Source organism: Leptonotus elevatus, chromosome 1 (assembly GCF_054856555.1).
Source record: "Leptonotus elevatus isolate MCC_2025b chromosome 1, RoL_Lele_1.0, whole genome shotgun sequence".
Taxonomy (NCBI): Eukaryota; Metazoa; Chordata; class Actinopteri; order Syngnathiformes; family Syngnathidae; genus Leptonotus; species Leptonotus elevatus.
In genome coordinates this window covers 34,129,453-34,152,362 of record NC_141239.1, presented here as the reverse complement: position 1 = coordinate 34,152,362, position 22,910 = coordinate 34,129,453, and the positions used below count along the sequence as shown (strand labels likewise).

Below are 22,910 nucleotides of genomic sequence, written 5' to 3'. Positions count from 1 at the left end.
GGAGTTGGTGAATAACGTGCAACTGATGAAATATGTTTGTAAGAAAAAACAATAATGTAAACACAATAGAAAATGTATTTTTGATTTTCATCATTGTGTTCACATATTTTAACTTATTTCAAAACGACTACATCTATTGCAAAAACATTTACCCAAAGAAAAATTAACTTTTTTATGACGTACAGATAGTAATTTTCTTTTTTCTGGCAACCATTCATCATCACTTGCTCCACTCGAAAATCCTGTAGGTTTTGTTTGCATGTTCTGTACCTGACCAATACAAAACATAAAGACCAGGATCCTTACTCTCATATGATGACTAAAATCCATCAAATATGCTATAATAAAAATTAAGTGATTATTTAGAGCAAAAATAAATAAATATATATATATATTTTTTTTACTACAGATTAAGTATTTGTAGTTGTAGTCACAATATGCTAATGACGTCCAAAGTCCAATATAGTGGACTTGTGATCAATCACCATTTCCTCAAATTACAAAATCAATACTTGGATATTTTAACAATTATAGTACTCCTTAGTTTGTGCTTGCTGTCCCAATATATATATATATATATTTTTTTTTACTTGCAAGGGCCTCCTGGAATAGAAGGAATAGACACTTATTCCTTCCTTCAAGTCACATCTGAACTGTCGGCCATCTTGTTGACCATTGGATGGCAGTGTATGTCAAGGAGACTCCACTAGTGTCCACTGGAGTGGCTAATGGGCAACTGTGGCAAAAAGATTCATTTATACAGGAGAAAACAACATTTTAATAACTGTCCACTGTAATAACCACTACCCGTGAAAGGGCAAATTTTAGAAATTCATGAGAATGCCCGGGTTTCATTGTTTTTTAAACCACCAATCACCATTTGTTGAATTTTACTGACGCGTTGCGCGACAAATGGGAAGTGTTGTCACCGTGACCACGGACTGCTCCCAAGTTGATTTCGAGAGATGTAGTGTGTTCTGTGTGTATTACATATATTGTGATATAATTAAAAGATAAAAGTAGGTCAGCTTTTTATCTACTTCCCTTCCTAAGTGTTCAAATGTGCTGTTGAGCAATGGTGGTAGCCCAGAACTTTAGCTCAATGGTAGCGCTATGCGCTCCTGAACTGATGATGTGGTCACATGTTGGGTTCGACGCCCCCCTCAAAAAAAAAGAAGAAAAAAGTCGAGAGAGGTTGGCTGCATGAAAAGTCACAGTAAATTATGTAGAGTCAATTTTACTCTGATTCCTCTCTAAATAGAGTAAAATGTAAACTTGGAAGAGAGTAAAATACTCAAGTGTTGAGGAACAAACCAATAACTTCATGTTGGGAGACAGACAATCTACTCCCTGCCACGTAGCTCCTCCTAACCTCCTAACTCCAAGCAACCAAAAACAACGTGTTTGGTGTCCTCTTGGATATAAGCAAACAGTAGGAAGATAGTGTGTCTCACAAGCTGAAGGTCGTGAGTTCGTTCCTCAATCCTTGAGTGACTTTTAACAACTCTCTTCCAGGTGTAAATTTTACTCTAAACTTGAGTCTATTTGGTACCACTCTAAAAAGAGTAACATTTATTCTACAGAATTCACTGTGTAGATCTCGATCTTGCAGCAAAAATGTTAAAATAGCTGTAATGTATGTCATCTTTGAGTAAACTTTGAGTATCATTTAAGTATCTCAAGGCCAGACCGAGTTGTCCTCTCTTATGGAAATCAATATATAGTTGCCTGGTTTCTCTTTTCGTCACTTATTTGACATAACATGATCCACTGCTCCAGCGATTCCAAAACTAATGCATCCAGTCAAACATTTTAATCTACACATCAAATTAAAGGATCCTGGAATGTCTGTCCAGTCCATTCACAACCTTCCTTTGTACATACCTTTCAAAGTTTGCTAGTTCCAGAATTGGCCGCAATTGGCCACAGCACTGCGGCACCATCAACAGAAAAAGACGGTCCAGACATTTCCGGCTTGCGCTGCTCACTTGCCATAGATTAATATACTAACATCGACTTGAGCAGGCTATAAAATGTGCCAATGTGGCGGGCATGTTGGCAGGAGTGACTTTCCAATCAAAAGCAGTGCATGCGCATATGTGGTGGCTATGTTAACTCATTCACTGCCATTGACGAGTATAGACGTAAAAAAATTCATGTGAACTATTTCTATATATTCTAGTTGAATATTTTTTTCATTTCATTTACATTTTTTATGAAAACCTAGATTTTTTTATTGTACATTTATAACAGATATAAAATGATCATGTGATTATTCACGATTAAACGCCACTTATTTTTATGTATTTTTTAAATTAGGCCCGTCATGCGATTACGATTTTTAATTGTAATTAATCACATGACATCACTTGTTAACTAACGATTAATCAAACATTTTATATCTGTTCTAAATTTACAATATTTCTTTCTAGGTTTACATACTCTTGTTAGCAAAAGTGGGGAAAAAAAGTTAAACTAATAGAAATAGTTCAAATGAATTTTTGACGTCTATAGCCGTCTATGGCAGTGAATGAGTTAGCAGGGGCGAATGTTCCATCAAAGGTAATGGAAAACACAATGTAGTTGTTATTTTGTAAATCCCTTTTCTATTGAAAATCCTTGTCAAAGGGGTGAAATAAGCGAAAAATCCATAAAATATTTAAGAGTTGTCAACTTAACACGATCATTTTGGAAATCCATCAGGCCTTCCATTTCTCTCAGTGTTGGGCTGAACCCGGCTGTCAGTCACTCACAGCACACACTTGCACTTTGTGCTCTCATTGTGACACTTACTAACCCTAACTATGCATTTGCATGTGTTTGTATTTGGATGACACTACTTAGTCGTCATTGAGGCAACCCACCGAATGAACTCACAATGCTACGCACGGTACCTTCCAAAATTTTAGCTACAAAGAATAGTTTAAAAATATATATATTTTGTTTATACTGTTGCTATCATTATTAGAGCTAACTTTGAGACTTTTTGAGAATCTGAATTAGCGTCCTTCTCACCTTGTCCGTCCCTCCTTGACATTGAACCAGGAGAAGATGTAGATAATGCCCACCACCATGTCAAACACAATTTCTTCCCACTTGCTGATGCAGAAGTCCGTCTCACAGTGGACAATCCAGAAGGTCATGATGCACCAGTGCAGCACGATGAAGATGCCGAAGTAGAGTTGGAACACGGACGCAAAGAGGGCAAAGGTGATGACCCTCGCCGCGATGGTGAAGAAGTGCCAGCAGAACTGAATGATCACGGCCAGGTAGGTGATGGGCTTCTTGTCGTCCCGAGACTCTCGCAGCGCCTTCTGATAGGAGGCCAGGGCCCAGGCCAGGGAGACGAGGGAGGCTGCCGCGGTCATACCTGACACACAAACAGATGTCACTTCAGTGCGGATTGATTTGTTTGCCCGTGCTTAGCACAAACACTTGGGGCTCGACTCTTTCCTTGTATCACAAATAATACGGGCTTTTCCACCGCCGGAACTTTTCAATTTACCTTGGTAAAAAATTGAGTTTAAGCATTTTTCCACCAACAACAATTTCCGGGGTAATTAACTCATTTACTGCCATTGACGGCTATAGACATCAACACATTATTTAAACTATTTCTATTAGTTAAATGTTTTTTTCCACTTTTGTTAACAAAAGCATGAAAACCTAGATTTTTTTTATTGTACATTTAGAACAGATACAAAATTTGCGATTAATCGTGAGTTAACTAGAGAAGTCATGTGATTAATTACAATTAAAAATTTCAGTCCCATGACGCCCCTAATTTTTTAATAATCTTTTCTTCTTTTTTTTTTAAAATAGCGTCAGGCAATTAACATTTTTAATTGTAATTAATTGCATGACTTCAATAGTAAAAACATGTTAAATTAATATAAATAGTTAAAATGAATGTTTGTTGTCTATAGCCGTCAATGGCAGTGAATGAGTTAAATTCCCCAGGGGGCATTCGAGTACTATCTCAGCAGCAGGGTCATGCTGAGCCAGGGTGGAACTTTGAGGGGGCGGGCTGCACTTATGGAGGACCAAAACTGCCAAAATTAAAACTAAATGACTAAATAAATAAATTAACGACTAAAAGTGAAAATAAAAACGGATATCAAAAGTACAATTCATAAATTAAATCCAAAATTATTTCTGCAGCATGAAATAAATAAATGTGAGAGCAGAGCGTTTTTATTTATTGATTGATATTTAAGTCTATTTATATATTTATTTATTTATTTATTTAGACTATTTAAAATTTTTGAATCTCGTTTTTTATTTTTGCTTTATTTTTATTTTTTGATTTAATTTTTGAATTATATTTTTTATATCCGTTTTTATTTTCACTTTTAGTCATTTGTTTATTTATTTGGTCATTTATTTATTTTGATTTTTGGCAGTTTTGATCCTCCACATGCACTGACCAAGACTGATTGGTTGGTCAATTTTTTGTGGGGGGTGGGGGGGTGGGGGGGTTGGGTTGTTTTTACATCGGCTGGGATCATGAAACTCATTTGAATTAATTACCGAGAACTCCAAGACGCTGTGGAAACACAAATTATAAATTCCCTACATAACTTTTACAACCAAGAACTCCCTTTACCCAGAACTCAAACATCCTGAGCTTGTTGTTGGAAAAGCAGCTAAAGAAGTATTTTCCTATCAGTCATACCGTATTAAGCTCTGAATAAGAGGCCCCTCAAGGGATGAATGACAACAAGAACCTTATTTTCATCTACTGGTGGCATTTAGTTGTTTTGTGTGCTCACAATACAGCTTTTAACAAGATTTAAACATTGTGTGTCTTACTTCCAACAAGGCACATATCTGGGATTAAAACCAGTCAGTCAGACTTTCTGCTTGGTTAACTAAGCCGGCCAGAAATATTTTTTTTTCTCATGAAAACATAATGAATTGTCACAAATCATTTTATCCTTATTACAACCATTGTACTTTTCCTCAACTGGGCTCTGGTGTCTGTTTTGCGGCTTCCCTTTTTGTCTGCTTAGAAATAATTGTCCTGTTGATTTCTAATTGTGTGCCCTGCCTTTGTTAGTAGGAGGCTGCACACAGTTTTGTGCCTGTATTGCATATCATCGCTGCTATGTGACAAACATTTTATTTCAATATTTATATTTTTACGTTATTGTGATTCCTGCATTCAGTTTTATCGCAAAACATAAAAATGTAAAAAAAAAAAAAAAAGACAACAAAAATGGACAATTTTGGGGATATCTGCATTCAGTTTCATCCTCAAAACATAAAAATGTAAAAAAAAGACAAAAATTGTCAATTTTTGGGATGCCTGCATTCAGTTGTATCCCCAAAACAAAAAAAAGAAACCCACAAAAATGAACATAAGTGTTTTTCACATAGCAGCGACGATATATTGTATATAAAATGTTTTCTTTTTATTAATTCATTGAAAATTCCAAGTCCGCTCCAAGTGTAAACATGCGTCCCAATGGTTGTCTATACTGTGACTGACTTGCACCCAATGACAAGCATAATGAAAACAAGCAGTATATAAAATGGATGTGTGAGTGGAGAAACAAATGAAACCAATAAAGTGACAATTTTGCACCATTTGCAATTTTACAGTACATAAAGTGAATCAAGCAGTCCACTTTTTTTGCATCTGGATTATTTAGATCATTATACATGGTAATAATTCTTGAGATAATAGTGAAGCAAAATGTTGGTAGTGGAGTAGATTTAGATTAATATGGTACATGACAATCAATATAGGATACATTTGAAGACAACCTATTGAAAAAATAAGCATAAGTTTAAGGATTCAAGGAATTGCATTGGCATAAAAACACTTTTCATTTCCACTTGGTATGGCATGAAATATGATCAAAAAGATTGGTTTCCCTGAACAGGAACCAAACCAAAGCCACGGTGGTCAGAGGACCAAATCCTAACCACTAGGCCACTCTTTTGGGCTGTTGGGTATTTATCTTGTTGGCAGCAATTGATGGTTCACTCATGCTTTTTAAAGTATTTTTCACAGTCTTAGCCAGATCTTTAAAATAAAAATATTAATCAAAGTGTGATCTAGGGCTGCACAATCAACTTTTAATTGCGATCACCATTTTGGCTGCCACTGCAATATTTACAGTTAAAATGCAGGCTCCGCATATCTAATCAAGCACTTTCCCAGCCAATTGGCATCCAACCACCAGGGGGCAAACACATGCTTAAGGCTTCATTAAGCTGCACCTTGAAAGTCAAATCTCCTAAATTTTATGCCGCCTTTCCTTAACCTTTATTGGATTACATTTTTAACTGTGCAAAACCAAAACCAAGTCAGACAATAACAATAATAATAATATTATTTCTATTTAAAATTTGATCAATAAGTTGAAGACAGTCGACTTCACCGTTCCTTCTGCCCCACCCCCGTACACACACACACGCACACACATATGGCAAACCACTGCACAACCAGTAAACTTAGACGAGGCAATGCGAAGCTGACCTTGCACAGCCTGCAGTTTGTGCGTCTGTATGATGATGCACAATTGCAGCACCAACTGAGGAGCGCTCTCGAGAAAGGTGGCCAGCAGATGCAGCATGCTCACATCTGCAAATTCGTAGATCATCCTCCAGTGGTAACGCCACCGGTCTGTGTCAGCACTCTGTCGACTCCGAATGCCCAGATAAATGGTATGGAGGTACCTGTAAGAAAACAACAACCATAATTAATTGAGAGCAATAGTATCCACGCCCTGGAAATAGTCCTTCAAATGCTGATTTTTTTTCCCCTTTGTATTCATGATTTGCTGGTTGTTATCTACTCTGTTGGACTTGAAGATATAACTGGATAAGTCGGCTACAAAATCAGGTCAAACATCTCACGGACTATTAGCATCCTATACTGGTAGAAAGTCGATATCGCGGTCAAGCTTTGGGTATGGGAACTCATGATATTTTTTTGTTCAATTCACGTCGTGATGTTGGCTCTCGCACTTGCCTCGTAGACACAAAACCTTACATCACTGTAAAAAAAACAACAACAATGTGATTGTCACCAACATTTGTGAGTACATGTGTAGAAGTGCTAATTGTACACTGTAAAAAAAAAAAAGGCTTAAATAATAGAATTTCGATGTTTTATTTGACAGATTTTCCCTCAATTTTTTAAAGTATCATTTAATTGTCAAAAATAGACTGAATGTAAAATAACATGAAATCAATGTAACTGTGAAAACACACAATATTTCTGTTCTTTTACCCCCCCCCCCCCCCAAATCGTAATTACATAAATATTTGTCTGTTATTTAAGGGAATAAACTGTCAAATGCAACTTTAAAAAAAGAGAAAAATATTTAAATTACTGAGAAATTAAATAGTAAATATGTGTAAAAAAAGGTTTTGAAAATAACTACAATTACTGTAATGTCCTAGATGGTAACATTCATTGACATTGTATTAACATTTATTTTGAAATGAGATCTAATGAGGAGACATAGGGAAAGGGGAAAGCTTGAGAGAGGGTGAATAGTATGCAAAGCAAAGAATTGGACTTGACTTAGGGATGCTGCCTCTGCTTTGCAGCCAGCACTAAGTATACATTTGATGTGATCTAAAATTGCTAAAAGAAATAAATACATTTAAAAAAACAGTGGTAGTGTGGATCGGTGGTCGTTTAGTATCCCTGAGGTTGTGGGTTAGATTCCCTTGGTGAACATGTTGAAGTATGCTTGAGCATGATACTGAACTCCTGAAAGTGAACTGAAAAATGTTATATAAATGAATTATCATGACAATAAACTGTCATAATTTTAAACCCAATATCTAGTTTTTCGACAGTTTTTTGACATGTTTTGATAGATAAATTACATTATTACTTCAAACACAAATTATTATACAACCTCTTTCCATAAAATCGTGTCAACTAATAACAGCACATTTCTGTACTTTTACTGGTCATACAAAGTTGACCTATTATATTTCTAGGTAATTTAATTGTTCTAAAATGTGATTTTTTTTCCCAATTAAACATTAACTCTTTGACTGCCATAAACGTTATAAAACGTTTAGCATAAACCTAGGGAAGGGCGCCGAGGACGTTAAAAGACGTCCCCTATGTTTTTTTTTTTTTTTTTCAAAAACGGGTGCAGGAAAGCCTTGGGCAGCTGTGCTGAAAGAATCAGGCTGATCTGATTAGTCAAAGACTCGTTTTGGCCCCTAGAGGGCAGCGATGACTCTCTTTGCACAAGGTTGGATGGGCCGCCCACCGTGGGCGTCAGTAGAAGACGTGAGGCGGAGCTAGAGTGTTGAGGAGACAATGGCTGATCCAAGCCACAATGGCTTGACCAAGCAACCGGTTACAAGCAGCTCAGCTTGAGCATTTTTTTCAAAGACGGAAAGCATCAATCAATACTAAAAAGCGCATTGATGTCAACGATGATGATGACAACGAGCTCTACGCCAAAGTTGGAAGCTTTGGCGTTATGAACACGTAGTAAGCCTCACGGCTAAGCGCGGCTAGCGCGGCTAGCGCTGCTAAGGCCGGAAAACGCGCACAATAGCCGGCCGGGTACTTCTACACAATCGGACATTCGATCGGGCGATGGAGAGTTGGCATCGACCAATGCAGATTGATGATGATGATGAAGATGACAACGAGCTCTACGCCAAAGTTGGAAGCTTTGGCGTGACTGTTATGAACAAGTAGTAAGCCTCATCGGCAAAGCGCGGCTAGCGCGGCTAGCGCTGCTAAGGCCGGAAAACGCGGAGCTGCACAAGCGGACATTCGATCGGACAATGAAGAGTACCCCGAGTCCAATGCATATTCATCGGAGGAGCGGGTACAGTCTGATCACGGAGAAGACACTGTTTCTGGACTACGATGCCACCATGAATGGAGTGGATAAAATGGATCTCCTACCACCCGGTATAGCAACTGAAGGACACGGGGAAGCGAGACGTAACACCACCGTAACGTAACCGTAGCATGATCCTGATATTAGACTTGACACACACTGCAGTATATACTTGCTATTCCCCGGAAAAAAACGGCCTGCAAGAAAGTGGCGCACGCGAAGAGGCAATCTGTTGTGCAAATGCTGTTGCGTCTCCTTGCACGCAGGAGAGTGTTACAAAAAGAAAAACTGTCGTTGAAACATCCACATATTTGTAAATAGCACCACAGTTGCACACATTTGTAAATAGTTTGCCAAATTGTTGTCAAATTGTTACACTGTTGAATGTAAATAAACGTATTTTGCTATCAAAAAACACTTTTTCATTCTTGGTGGTAGTGTTTTATAGAAGTAAAGCACTATTTAGGTGTTTGTGGCATCATTCATGGACAAAAAGAAGTGTCAAATTCACTAGAATGCATGAAATAATATCGTTTCACTAAAAGCTTGATTTCTCCGTATTTGAGTTCAAAACAAGCGAAATCGGATGAAACTAACCATTTTCTATTGTTGATTACTAAAGAACGGAATAAGGTAGAAACAAACTCTTTTTTTCTGATGAAAGATGAAAGTCCAATCTTTCATTTGGTAGTACGTGTGTTTCCATAGTCCAAACAGAACATTTTCTGTGGACCTTGAAAATCAGTCAAAATGCTTAAATCGGCTGGCACTGGCGGCATCCCTTTTCTGAAAACGTCTGGCAGTCAAAGAGTTAAAAGCAGACTGAAATTAAGGCAAAATCTTGTTGGAATTAAAATTACAAACTGTAGTTTAATTATGGGGGGGAGGAGGGCAATGTATTTTATGAGAAGTAAGTAAGAATACGTTTCTTTTATTTCACAGTTTTTTTAACATGTTTTTTTTTACAGTATATATAGTCTGAAAATATTAGAACCAAACTCACTATCAATATCATTTTGGATGATATCAACGTCAGAAGCGATATTATACATATGCATATGAATGTGGCAACGCTTCAGACGTTAATATAAGCCAAAACATTGTGATTTTAATATTTTCAGACTATTACTATAAATATTGGTGAGAATCCATCATGGTTTTATATGCCACCACAATGGACCGTTTGCACGCATTTCACTTCTGCAGTGAATATCTTTTTTTTCCTCTCTCGAAAGAAAAATATGAAACCTGAGTGCCACGTAAATTACGGTAATACTTGACAAGGCCATAGGGCATTTTATAGAACAATAGACAAGTCCAAAATGGACAGCGCCGATTTAACGCACGCAACACGTCGTCACAGCGATGACTGGGTATGACAAAAATGTCCAGGTTATGTCATCATTTTGATACTTAATCGGCTTAAACCTTATTTCAGGGAATCAGGTACCATTGATATTTGCACTTTTAACGTTCATACACACTGCCTGATAGAATGAAGGGAAAATAATTTTAAGTCATCTTTCAAGTTAGTTTCATGTTGTCTCTTTTAGAGATTTGTGGCCTGCATTCTCTGTCTCGTCCTCTGCTTCTTTCTCATACACATACACGTATCCTTCCTTTCATGCGCTCTTATCGCCAATATATTCAGTCATTTAGCACTCAGCTAATGGGCCATGAAATGAAGTTCCATTGTCAATAAATATTTGGAAAATGTAATCGGCCGAGAGGGTATCAAAGCTGCAGCATGTTCGCTGCTCCCAGTCGTCTCGTTGTGCGTTTGCGTCTGCAGACTGGGCTGACTTGCCGACCTGCCACTCCAGCAACATTCACAGCGTAACCGAAGGTGTCCCAGTTCTGACTGCTTGTCACATCCAGTGAAAAGGAAAGCGACGTCTCATTTTCATTTCAGCCTCGCACTAGGCCAACAGCATCAGGACAGCCACTGTTACCATAGCAACACCTCTTTATTCATAGAGCATTGACTCCCTCAAGTAGCAGCTGTCATTTATTCAGCATTACAGTACTGCGATTTGACAATAAATCCCAAATCAATTCATTTTGAATTTGCTACAGCGCAATTGTGATACTGGGTCATTTCATCATGTCTGAACATGAAGCCGGTCTGTTAGCAAGCACAAGATGAACCATCGAAAGGAACATTTGATGCATTTCTAAAATGCTTTCCATGACTTAACATCATAAAAATGCGGTCGGATATCATATTTTATAAATTGATGTCTTCTCTATCTCCCTTCTTGCTTATTCTTGTCACTGTCCACTCTAGAATAGAAAAGGTGCAAAAGTAGGTCAGAGAGGTCCTCGGGTGGCCTGAGGTTTTAAAATGCAGGCCAAAAAAACAAGCCAGTCTGCACAGAAAGTTGCATAATGGCTCAGTAATTGCTAGATGCTTTGTAAATGGATTACAAACTATAAACTATACACGTGGGGTCATAGGTCACAAATATGAAGCGGTATTTTCTTGATTGTACACTGACGGACTATCTTTTATTGAACATGTGCTTGCTTACCAATCATTTTCTTCTGCTAATCTGGGGTCGTGTTGCAGAGAAGCACAGAATAACCGTTCCCCAGCCACTTCATCTAACTTCTCTTGTGTCCAGAATAAGCTTTCCCCAGCCACCTCATCCAACATTTCCGTTGCCCAGAATAACCTTTCCCCAGCCACTGCATCCTGACATTTTCTGTGCCCAGAATAACCTTTCCCCAGCCACCTTATCCAACTTCTCCTGTATCCGGAATAAGCTTTCCCCAGCCACCCCATCCATCTTTTCCTGTGCCCAGAATCAGCTTTCCCCAGCCACCACATCCAGCTTTTCCTGTGCCCAGAATAACCTTTCCCCATCCACTTCATCCAACTCTACCTGTGCCCAGAATAAGCTTTCCCCAGGTACTTCATCCTGACTTTTTCTTGGCCCAGAATAACCTTTCCCCAGCTACTTGATCAAACTTCTCCTGTGTCCAGAATAACCTTTCCTCGGCAACCTCATCCAACTTTTTCTGTGCCCAGAATCAGCTTTCCCCAACCACCTCATCCATCTTTTCCTATGTCCAGAATAAGCTTTCCCCAGCCACGATCCCGACTTCTTCTACGCCCGGAATAACCTTTCCCCAGCTACTTCATCCAACTTCTCCAGTGTCCAGAATAACCTTCCCCCAGCCACCTCATCCAACTGCTCCTGTGCCCAGAATAACCTTTCCCTAGCCACTTCATCAAAATCTCCCTGTGGGATCTCAAAGAGGCCTCTCCAGCATGCCCTGGGACTTCCCCACAACCTCCTCCTGGATGGGACGTGCTAAAAACACCTCACCATCATCATCAAAGCATTAAGGAGACATGCTAACCAGACACCCAAGTCACCTCATTGAGCTCCTCCCGATGAGTAGGAGCTAGTACAGCAACATCTGAAGGGAAAAATATAACAAACACTCATGGAAACAAACAATGACACGGGGTCACAAGTTAATAGAACGAAAGCTATGTATGTAACTACGGTTCTATGAGTCCCGAACGACCGCCAGGTGGCGGTGCTGAAACAGCACGGAAAATCCCCCACGCACACGCGTCACTCGAGAAAGAATTTATAAAGGATATGTCCATTGTTCCGGCTGACGTGACCCTCATTATTAAAGGAGGAGCGTAGCATTGGTGGTGACAACTTCGTCACATGTGGGTACCTCCCTCAACGGGACTCCCGCTGACCGAACAGACTGGCAACCCCAAGGTGTGAGAACACGCATGAACCGACTGGACACTCGGAGACGCCTCCGACGGTCCAGTAGCGGGTTGAGCCGGAAGCGGAGCAGCCGCCGTTGCAATGGACGTAGCGATAGCAGGCCCAGTGGCACAAGTGCCGTCAGGGATGTTAACTTGTCCAGCAGATGCAGAAAAAGGACATAAGGTAGCAACCCATTGGCACGGAAGAGAGAGACAAGGCGTAGCAAATCGTCGACCCTCTGTGGGGATGGTCGAGCAGTCATGGAGGCGGTGTCCAATAACACTCCGATGAACAGAGTCCACTGAGCGGGAACAAGAGAGGACTTCTCCAAGTGGAGTCCAAATCGTGACACATGCTGAAGAAGCGTCTTGGATTGCATGGCCCCTGGATGGTGCGCATATCAGCCAGTCGTCCAAGTAGGGGAGCACCTTCACACCCCTCGATTGCAGGGGAGCAAGTGCTGCCTACACTACACGTGTGAACACTCTAGAAGAGAGTGACAGTCCGAATGGGAGTACTCTGTACTGCCAGTGGCGACCCTTGTAGGCAAAGCGGAGAAATGTCCTGTGCTGATGAGCAATAGGGACTTGGAAGTAAGCGTCCTTCAAATCGATTGACGTGAACCATTCCCCTGGGGCGATCGTCCTCAACACGGCTGACGTAGTCAGCATGCGGAAGGGCAAAACCTTGAGGTAACGGTTGAGACCTCTCAGATCCAAGATAGTGCGTAATCTGCCTGTCTTTTTTGGTATGAGGAAGTAGGGGGAGTAGAATCCCCCTGGATGAGCCAAGAAATCCACTGCTTTGATAGCGGACTTGGCGAGGAGGGTCGCTCGTTTTTGATCTAGAGCCAGCGCCATTTCCGGGTCGCTGATGACAGTCTCTCTGACCCGGCTGGAGAGAGGGGGCCGGCGTCGGAACTGAATCCTGTACCTATGAGACAAGGTTGTCAGCACCCATGGGTCCAAAGCAAGGGCAGCCCAGTAATGGAGCTGGCGACAGGAAAAGTAACCGACTGTCAGCCCCTCGGGCTCAACCCATGGCCCTCCTGGATTTAGGGGTCCGGGAGGGATGGGACGTGGCGTGTGAAGCTCGGAGCTCAACCCGCCCTCGGCCAGAGAAGTCCGTGACATGTCCCTGTGAGGGACGACGAGGCCTGTATCCCCCTGTAGGCCGAAAGGACTGGGGCGGCCGGGATAGCAGCTCCGCTAGAGTTTAACGGAGCATAGTGGCCTGGCAAGGCGAGCGAACTTACGCCTTGCGTCATCAGCACGCACTGTGCGCTCTAGCCGGCCTGTCGCTGCAGAACCGAACACATGACCCGGTACCACAGGGAGGTGACGGGAGATCTCACACAAGGGAGACTGAGCCAAACAGACCTGACGGCGCGCCTGGATAAGTAAAGACATACTACGGCCATGCTCCCTCGAAAGAAGGGATAAACTCCTCAGTGCCATGTTACAGAACGATGTAGCCTCATCCACTACATTGTCTCTCAAAGCTGCGGAGAGAGCCAGTAGGAGATGCGCCTGTGCGTTAGCCAATCGTGCTACCACCGTTGTCGCGTTGTAAGTTTTAATGACAGGTTCGTCCATCAAGCGCCACTGAGGGCTAGGGCACCTCACAGCCTTCCTAAGGGCTTCCTCCGGGGAGACGATGAGTGAGGCCACAGAATAGTCAACATTAGGCATACGGTCCAAACCAATAGGATTGAGACACCATATCTTTGCCAGAGCACAGCCGTCTGCCGGGAGCCGAGGAGTTACAGTAGAGTTTTACCAGCAGGAATGAAGGTCTGTCAAAAAAAGACGAGATTCCGGGATCCAAAAAGACTCGGTTGAGTAGGCCATCAGAGAGAGGCCACACTCAGTCTGGTGGGGAAAACAGACATGTCCAACTTTAAACGTTGGAAAGCGCTAAGCATAACAGAACGCACCAAATCTGCTCCAGCTGAAAAACGGTCAGATGGAGGAGAAGACGGGGCAGTAGACACAGAGTCCATTCCCGAATATGTCCCAGAATCCCGTATGGGGACGTCATCCTCAGAGACGTCGTCCGCTTGGGAGGACAATTGGCATGTCCACCTCGGCATCGGGCAACGCCACTGATGAGGCCTGAGAAGCAATAGGGTTTTGATTACCCAACTGAGTCTGTATTGCCATCACACACGCCTGCAAGTGGCTCAACTGTAAGGCCATCTGAGAGTCAGCCCGACTCTTCTTAATCCGATAATCATGGGCAGCAGGAGAAGCAGACCTGCGTTTTGCTTGCCCCCCGCGAGGGGGTGAGGGGGGCCCATTGCCCCCGTCTGCGATGACCGCCCCTGGGCAGTCGCTGCGTCCTGGTGAGGTGCAACAAGAGTAGTGTTCGCCGGAGTGTGGACCGTCCCAGCAGCGGTCGCTACTAGGTTACAGTCAAGACAGCAGTCAGTGCGTCCCTCTTCAGGCCAGAAGGAGCCGCCAAAGTGCTTACAGCGAGCGTCCATAGCAAGTCAAGTCAACAGGCTGCTATCTTTGTGTGGGAGAGGAGGCGGAAAACCGGCCTCTTCACCAACGGAACAAATGAATCCACAAGTGCCCACGGCAACGCGTAAGTGAACGTTCGTGTGGTCATAAAGTAGTAGACGTCATGAAGCCATCAACCAACATCAAGGCGGCTGGTGACCCACGAACGGAGCAGGAAGTCAACAGTCACTGACTCCCACCATAAGTACTCACGAACTTGAAGCCTCACTCAGCGATGAGGAGCGGAACCATGCAAAGATGGAAGGGGAGCTCCAACGTGTATACATATAATTAAAAAGTGAAAAATACACTGAGCCGTCGCAGCCAAGGGGGGCGGGAAACCCCGCTGCCCCGATCAACACGATCACAGGCCACCAGCGACGGATACGGAGACGAAGAACAACGGTAAACACCGCCGCGAGTGACAGAGCGAGAGACACGTTTCCGGCTACGCTCCTCCTTTGTACATGAGGGTCACGTCAGCCGGAACAACGGACATATCTTTTTGGAATTCTTTCTCGAGTGGCGCGTGCGCATGGGGGATTTTCCGTGCTGTTTCAGCACCGCCACCTAGCGGTCGGGAGGGACGAAATAGAACAAAAATCAAATCATAGAAATTATATAAATATTTGTACCCAGGTAACTTGAAAGTATAACCATTCTCGAGTGAAAAACAATAATGTTCCGTGTTTGTGACCTAATAAATAGGCTGCAAATACTAGCCATTAGCAAGACGATTGCACAATGACCTCTCCAGCAAAGCTGAAGTGAAATATGATTTTGAGCTGTGATTCATTTAACTGACTGAAAACACGAGAGACCTGAATTGGAAGCAGGAGCAAAAACAAAACATTTTCTTTCACAAATACGGTTCAAATCCATCAGTTAGTCACAAAAACAGTCTGTTGTCATTCCCAGGAGGGGCCGATCGTCGACTGATCACTCTTTCTCCAACTGTCAGACTCACATTAAAAATATATTTGAAGCACTTCACTCTAACTTACTAAATCAAAGAGATTTATTGGAGTATGAGATTTGACATAGATATTACGTAAACATGTATTTTCCAACTAATTGCTGTGAGAGTTATATTTCATAATGACACATCTCGGTCGTGCCATCATTAGCATCATTGCTCGGCATCATTTGCAAACTTGTTTTTGATCAATATTACCACACAATGGGACACTTCATATTCCTTAATGACTCTAACATATTGCACTTGGTCAATAAAGATGATTCTGCATCTTAATATATTTGAAGTCTATTTGAGTCAAATTCGTAAATCAAACCTGCTCCTTACATGGTGGCGTGAGCGCGAAATCGAGCTGGCACTGCTCTTATCAATGACCGTTTATTGAACAGTTTAATAAATTTAGGATTCATTCAAATGAATAAATGCACCCTTGGTAACATCACTCAGCATCAAGGTCTCAATGGCCTACGCTGTGATTAAGTGGTGACCAGTCAGACGCTAGGTCAGCTGTGGTGAGCTTGAGCTTGCCCGTGCGTGCCTCTGCAAAGTAATAATGATAATAATAATAATAATAAATTCAATTTGTAATGCACTTTTCATCAACATGGTCAGTGCAGCTGATTTAATCAGCTCATTATGGCCCTTGAAACATCGGCCAAACGGCGGATGTTTGCTGATTTTTTATTTATTTACTTTTTTATACTTTTACAGCAGTTGTACACACGTGACACTGGTCTCGTGATTTATTACACAGAAATCTATACCATAATTTTTTATCCCTAAAGACTGAATATTAGGGGTCTAATTGCATGGCTTTAATAGTTAACTCACGATTAATCACAGATTTTATATCTGTTCTAAATGTACAATTATATTTTTTTCTGTGAAAAAAGATGTTAAGCTAATAGAAATATGGCTGCATCTTTTAGTCATTGATACAGTGATTTAATAATAATGTATACAATTTTGTTAAAATATATTAAAAAAAAGTACTGTACTGTAAATAGTGTGATATTGATTTGTGTTGTGGTCATTTTTCTGCCACTAGATGGCATAATTAATTGCATTTGTAAGACCTTGGTGACAGCTCAGTGCATTTTTCTTATCATATTAAGAACTATCTCATCTTTAACGTGAAGTAACTTGTGAAATTCTGCACATTTTTTAAACAGTAAAATACAACTCGATCGCAGTCTCCACAAAAATATGCATTATTATGACATTTATTACTGCTAAGTTTTGACGTGGACATGTTTGCTGCGTTGTGACTGGAATCCCCCCCAGTACAGGAGCGGCCATTAATCGCACATTTAAAAAAAAAATTGTGGCGTTTAAGGAACTTTAAATTAACTCAAAATGAATGCACTAATTTTGACTCCCCTACTGAATATATAATGAAATGTGCATTTTTATTTTATTTTATATATTTATTTATTTATTTTTTACAAGCGGTGCTTAGGTTAGCAAGGAATTTACCTGGATGTCACTATTCTACACACAACCTAAAGTGACAGTTTGTTAAAAAAAGAAAGAAAAGAAAAGAAAAGAAAAAAAGAATAAAAACATAGTGTAACGTAAATCAAACATAACTCTGTTAATATGACACATTCATCTATTTGGTAGCAGTCATAATTAAATAAAAATGTGTGTATAATTGACGGCCATTGAAATCCATTAGGAGAGGGACATTTATTTTATTCATTCGATTTTTTTTAATTAATCGGCCAATTAATCGGTAATCAGTATGTTTTGTTGCAAAAAATCTGCAAAAAATACAAAAATCCTTATCGGTTGGGCCCTAGTGTATAAGTTATGGTTGTATCTTTTATGATCAAAGTTTTGTGTTTCTTAAAGGACTAAAAACAGTACCAAGTTGTTATCGTAAAAGAGCACATTCTCATGATAAGATCCAAGTCTCAAATGGCACGTCATATGGTCATTTCAGAATAGAAATGTATAATTTCAGCTTTACTTAACTGAAGAGTCAGGTGTATTCTAAAGACATCTAATTATCCCCTCCATCCATCTTTTTTTTTTTTTTTAATTCAGTGCTATACAATATTTCATCTGACTAATCAGGATGATTTAGAAAGTCATGACAAACAGCGAGTACCTAATTTCATTGACTTTTGAAAAAGAGAAAATGTTGAATATGTTACGTAAGCCGCCCTAAGGGACCTCTGCAAGATGGATATGAATAATGCAAGACGTGCATACACCTTTCACACGCACACACGGTGAAATATTTAGTGCAGTCGGGGTTTCCTGATGGAGATACTTAACCGTGACTGCGTTGAACAGCTGCTGTTGAACTGCAGTCCCGCCCCTCTTCTTAAATCACCATGACAACTCAAACTTAGCGTTGCAACAAAGCGGGCTCGCTCAACAAACCCATTTGTACCGGGAGCGCTGATGTGTCCATTGATGCATTATGCATATATCAAATACATACTACACAATTAACTACAGCCCATAAAGATATTGCAATAGATGCTCCTAAATTCTTTGTGGCAGCACACTCACGGCAGTAAAACGCAGCAGCAAAATGTAAATTTGGAAGGCGTGCGCCAAAAATATGAAAGCGTAATAAATTGTGTGCCAACGCAATAGTATGCGAGGATGAAATATTATTGTGCTTTCACAAAATTGCCCATGAGAGATGGTGAACGCATGGCAAATTGTACCTGGATAATATCAACAAAAAAAAAAGAAGAAAAAAGGTGGACCACATCCTGAACTGGTCGCCAATATAGTGACAGACAAGCACTCATGCTTGTATTCACACCGTCAGCCATGTGGGAGCTGAATACACACCGCCTGCTTCCAGGACAGTCGAGTGTACGGTCGGCTACAATTACGAGACAACAGACGTTCAATTATTTAACAGGACAGACACTCGGAGTAAGATGGCCTGTCATCAATAAGAAGTGACCACAATAGAAACTTGGCTCCAGTGAGACCATTACCGAAAATAAATAAATAAATTCCCTTGTTTAATTTTATGCAGCTAACATAGTAGCCGCGTCTCCACTGCAGGAGCCTTCCCAACCGGGCCACATTTACAGGAACTTACTGGGACGAGCGGAGGTCCTACTCGAGGGTAGGTACTCCGCAGGCCCGATAAACTCCCGATCGAGCGTTCGTGCTGATTGGCTAAAAATTATTTAGTATAAAAAAATGATCTTACCTTAACGCACGACGATGATGCATTCTCGGCTTAAGTCTCTTCCACCGAAACAATTCTCTTAATAATCCTTTGCCTATTTTCGTTCCACTCTGCCTTTTCAAATTCTTCAGACGCCGTCTCCTCTCACTCAAACCATCCATCCAAGCCAACTAATTAAAAAAAAGCAGGAAAAAAAAGTTGTTCTCTTTCCTCGTTCTAATTTTTGCGGCGCCGCGCTTGAGTGACGTCACAGAAACCGTCGCAAGGCGAGTACTAGGAATGGGCAAATACCGATACCAGGTATCAGGAATTGGGTACTCGTAAGTAGTGATGGGCATGACAGTTCTTTTAAGTGAACTGAATCTTTAGAATCAGGACTCCGGCCCACCTCTGCATTAACCTATATAGCAGGATTCACTAATTCCGGTCCTGGAGTCTTGTAGGTTTTAGATGTTTCCGCCCACTAGCACACCTGGTTCATATAATCAGCTCACCAGCATGCCTGATAACAATCCTGATCTTTAGCATCAGGTGTGTTGGTAGGCAGAAACACGAGACACTTTTGCTTCAAAAATATGTATGATCCATTCTGCAGAAAATAGCGACCAAAAGGTCCATAATTCAGGCCGACCAAGCGAGAAAATGCAGACCACTCCAAGTTAGTCACTCCATCTGGCTAAATCTCTACCAAAAGCACTTTAATCGCTGTTTTTAAAACAAACTCGCGGGCCGAAATAAACAGCGCCCCCTAGCGGCCAACCGGGAAACCCCCCGCTGGTCCCGCCTTCTCAGTCCGGGCCTGGCTACAGTACTTTTGCACTTAGCAGTAGCACATTAAGTTACATTCACATATTCAAATATATATATAATAATAACAACTCACCTCAAAGAATTATTCACCTTTGAACATATGAACATACGTTAATAATTAAGAAGCATGTATTGAAGTGTGAAAATGTATTATGCACTTATGTTGCAAAAACATAATGGCTGAAAGATTTGATTGTATTTTTTACAGTACAGTTTATGGACTAATGTAATCAAACGTTACGAGTGAAGCCGTAGAGTAGAATTAGTCAACCAGTGGTTGTACCTCATTAACAGAAGCTTCAGCAAGTTAGACACCAAACCTCTTCGAGCAAATATTGCAGGCGATATCCAAGAAGAAGCACGAGCTTGAGCATTGTCTTTAAAAATGATGATGGTAAAAACGACACTGTTGTAGCAAATCCATGTTTTCATGATACAGAATACAAGTGTATTTTTTCCCCTTTCAGAAGTTTTTGTGAGCAAAATAAAAATGTCAAGTGGTTTCTTCAATCATTATTTATAAGATATTCAACAATTCGATTATCACCATAATCATAATAAAATGGTAAATGGATTACCAATATGATGCCTTGTATTTCTTACATCCAATGTACAGTATATTACAGTATAGCTATTAGGGGTGTGCCCCAAAAAAAATTGATTCTCATAGGAATCGCGATTCTCATTTAGTACGATTCAGAATCGATTTTAAATGTCCCAAAATTGATTTTATTTAAATTATTTCATGTCTTCCCTTTGTTTGTGTGTGCCTTTATTGGGAGCGCTGTTCATGTTGTACTCAATCTGGCCACTTAGGGGCAGTGTGGTTCCACGGAGTCTGATACACTGTTAAGATGTAGCCACATTAGAGAGTAGAAGGAAAAGTCACGATCAAGTTATTCCAATAAAAGCTTTTGTTTTTTTTGCAGCGTGGAGCCGTACGAGTAGAGTACTAATTAGCATTAGCGAGTCAGACTGGAGTAGATCATTATGATTTCTTGAACATCTATAAATTGAAGCAAAAATCAATGTCAATCAAATCATTTTGAATCAAAATGGTTCTCAATCGAATTCTGAATCGAATTGCGCACCCAAAAATCGGAACGAATCGAATCGTGAGACATTCAAAGATTCCCACCCCTAATAGCTATAGACTGTCAGCTATGTTTGGCAGAGATGTTTTCACTTGGCTCTAACGATCCAACATTGGATCCACAGGTCCTAATATACGTATATATATACACATTACAACAGAAAATGCAAAGAATTTTGCCCTGGCAGTAAGCAAACATAGGTAGTGATATTACTGAAATTTTTACAGTGAATATATTACAATTATAAATAATTCAAATTATAATTACTACACAAAATTGGCCAAAACTTTTTAAAGTTAAAAAACAAAACTGTAGTCTACTACAATAATTGTATATAGTTCTAAATGTAGAAATGGTCCCAAGTTGTTGAAGATATACTTATCTGCTTGCTAGCTACTGAGGTGCCCTTGCGCAAGGCACTGTCCCCACCCTGAAGCACAAGTGGTGCAGCTCTGCTTCACTCTGAATCTATCCTCGCATGCCTATGTGTGTGATCCGGTTCTCTGTATGGTGTGCAACACGGAAATATACGGTGCAGAGTACATAAAGTGAACTTCCATCCATTTTCGACAGTATATCACAGACAATTTTGGGTGAGAGGTGGGTACACCGTGGACTGCTCGCAACGCAAGACAACATGCAAACTAGAACATACAAAGTTTAAGAGTTTAGGGACGAACCCATGACCTCTGGACCATACCGCCCCTTAATCTAATACAGTACAATAAGAAATGTTTTTGAAAAATAAAACGTTGAAATAAAAACAAAAAGCAAGCTTTCCCTCTCTCATATTCACACCAGTGGACAGGTTCGAGTATTCAATGAAGCCAATAGGTATGCTGGAGTACTTGGAGAAAACATACACATGCAAGTATCGGGAGAAAATGCAGACATAAAATCCATATAGGAGAGCCTGATTTCAGTCAATTTTAAACAATAGATGATTTGCATATGCCCCACTCAATTCCCTTTTGAAACTTGACTGATATAAGTATTTGAATTATTGACAGTAGTTGGCGATCAAATGTTAAATATTTGAAAGCAATATTTTCAACTCTCTAATGCAAAATTGTCTTTACATGACATGTTTCAAATAAAGTTTCATGATTTGTATCATGCTTTCTGAAGATATTATTTTTATTACATTTTTGGATGTACAGGATGTTTATCCTGTTGCTCAATCTGCAGTTTCCATGAAAACTAACGCTGTGTCTTCAAAGTTCCCTTTTTTCACTTTTACCGTATACTCCACTGGTTTTTACTGTTAATGCCCTATTGAGAGCCATGTCATTTTCTTGCAATACACCAGAGGGATCTGTGATCTGAAGTACAAGGACACGGCAGCCATTTTGCATTCACACAACAGTAGGCAGCAAAATAAAGTGTTATTTCTGAGATATGTATACATTTGCGAATGTGTCTGAACTTTAGAATGGCTTTACAACAGGTAATGGATTTAATGAGTGGTTAGGACTGATTATGCACTTGTACACATGTAAATTGTGCAACCTACACATTTTTAAAGCTGTTTATCTTTACCCTTATACAAGAAATGTATGGGGTAGATGCCACAGACTTCCGACTTTTACCCATCAGCGCCGTTTCCGGCCACTGCTGGCCGCGTTCCAACACTCGCACCCCCACCCCTGCGCCCCCCAACCGCGCGCTCCCGCTCATCGGCGGGAGGGCGTCTCGGCTATCTGAAATGCTTAGGACACTGAGACAGACACTACACACCCGCAGCCTCGCACCCGTCGACGGGAACGCGCAACCGAGGGGCACA

The 22,910-nt window shown here is 40.7% G+C and overlaps 1 protein-coding gene across 2 annotated transcripts in view; it reads right to left on the bottom strand.

Moving 5' to 3' along the window:
- The window catches only part of xkr4 (XK related 4), a 31,779-nt gene that overhangs the window by 6,844 nt on the left and 2,025 nt on the right, over positions 1–22,910 (bottom strand). For both annotated transcript variants that reach the window (XR_015097032.1, XM_086094362.1), the window contains exons 2-3: positions 6,488–6,687; positions 3,016–3,370 (exon numbers count right to left, since the gene is read on the bottom strand). Coding sequence is in view for 1 of the 2 variants with exons in the window: in XM_086094362.1 (XP_085950488.1) it covers positions 3,016–3,370; positions 6,488–6,687 (555 nt within the window). In the remaining variant the exon portion in view is untranslated. The remainder of the gene's footprint in view (positions 1–3,015; positions 3,371–6,487; positions 6,688–22,910) is intronic.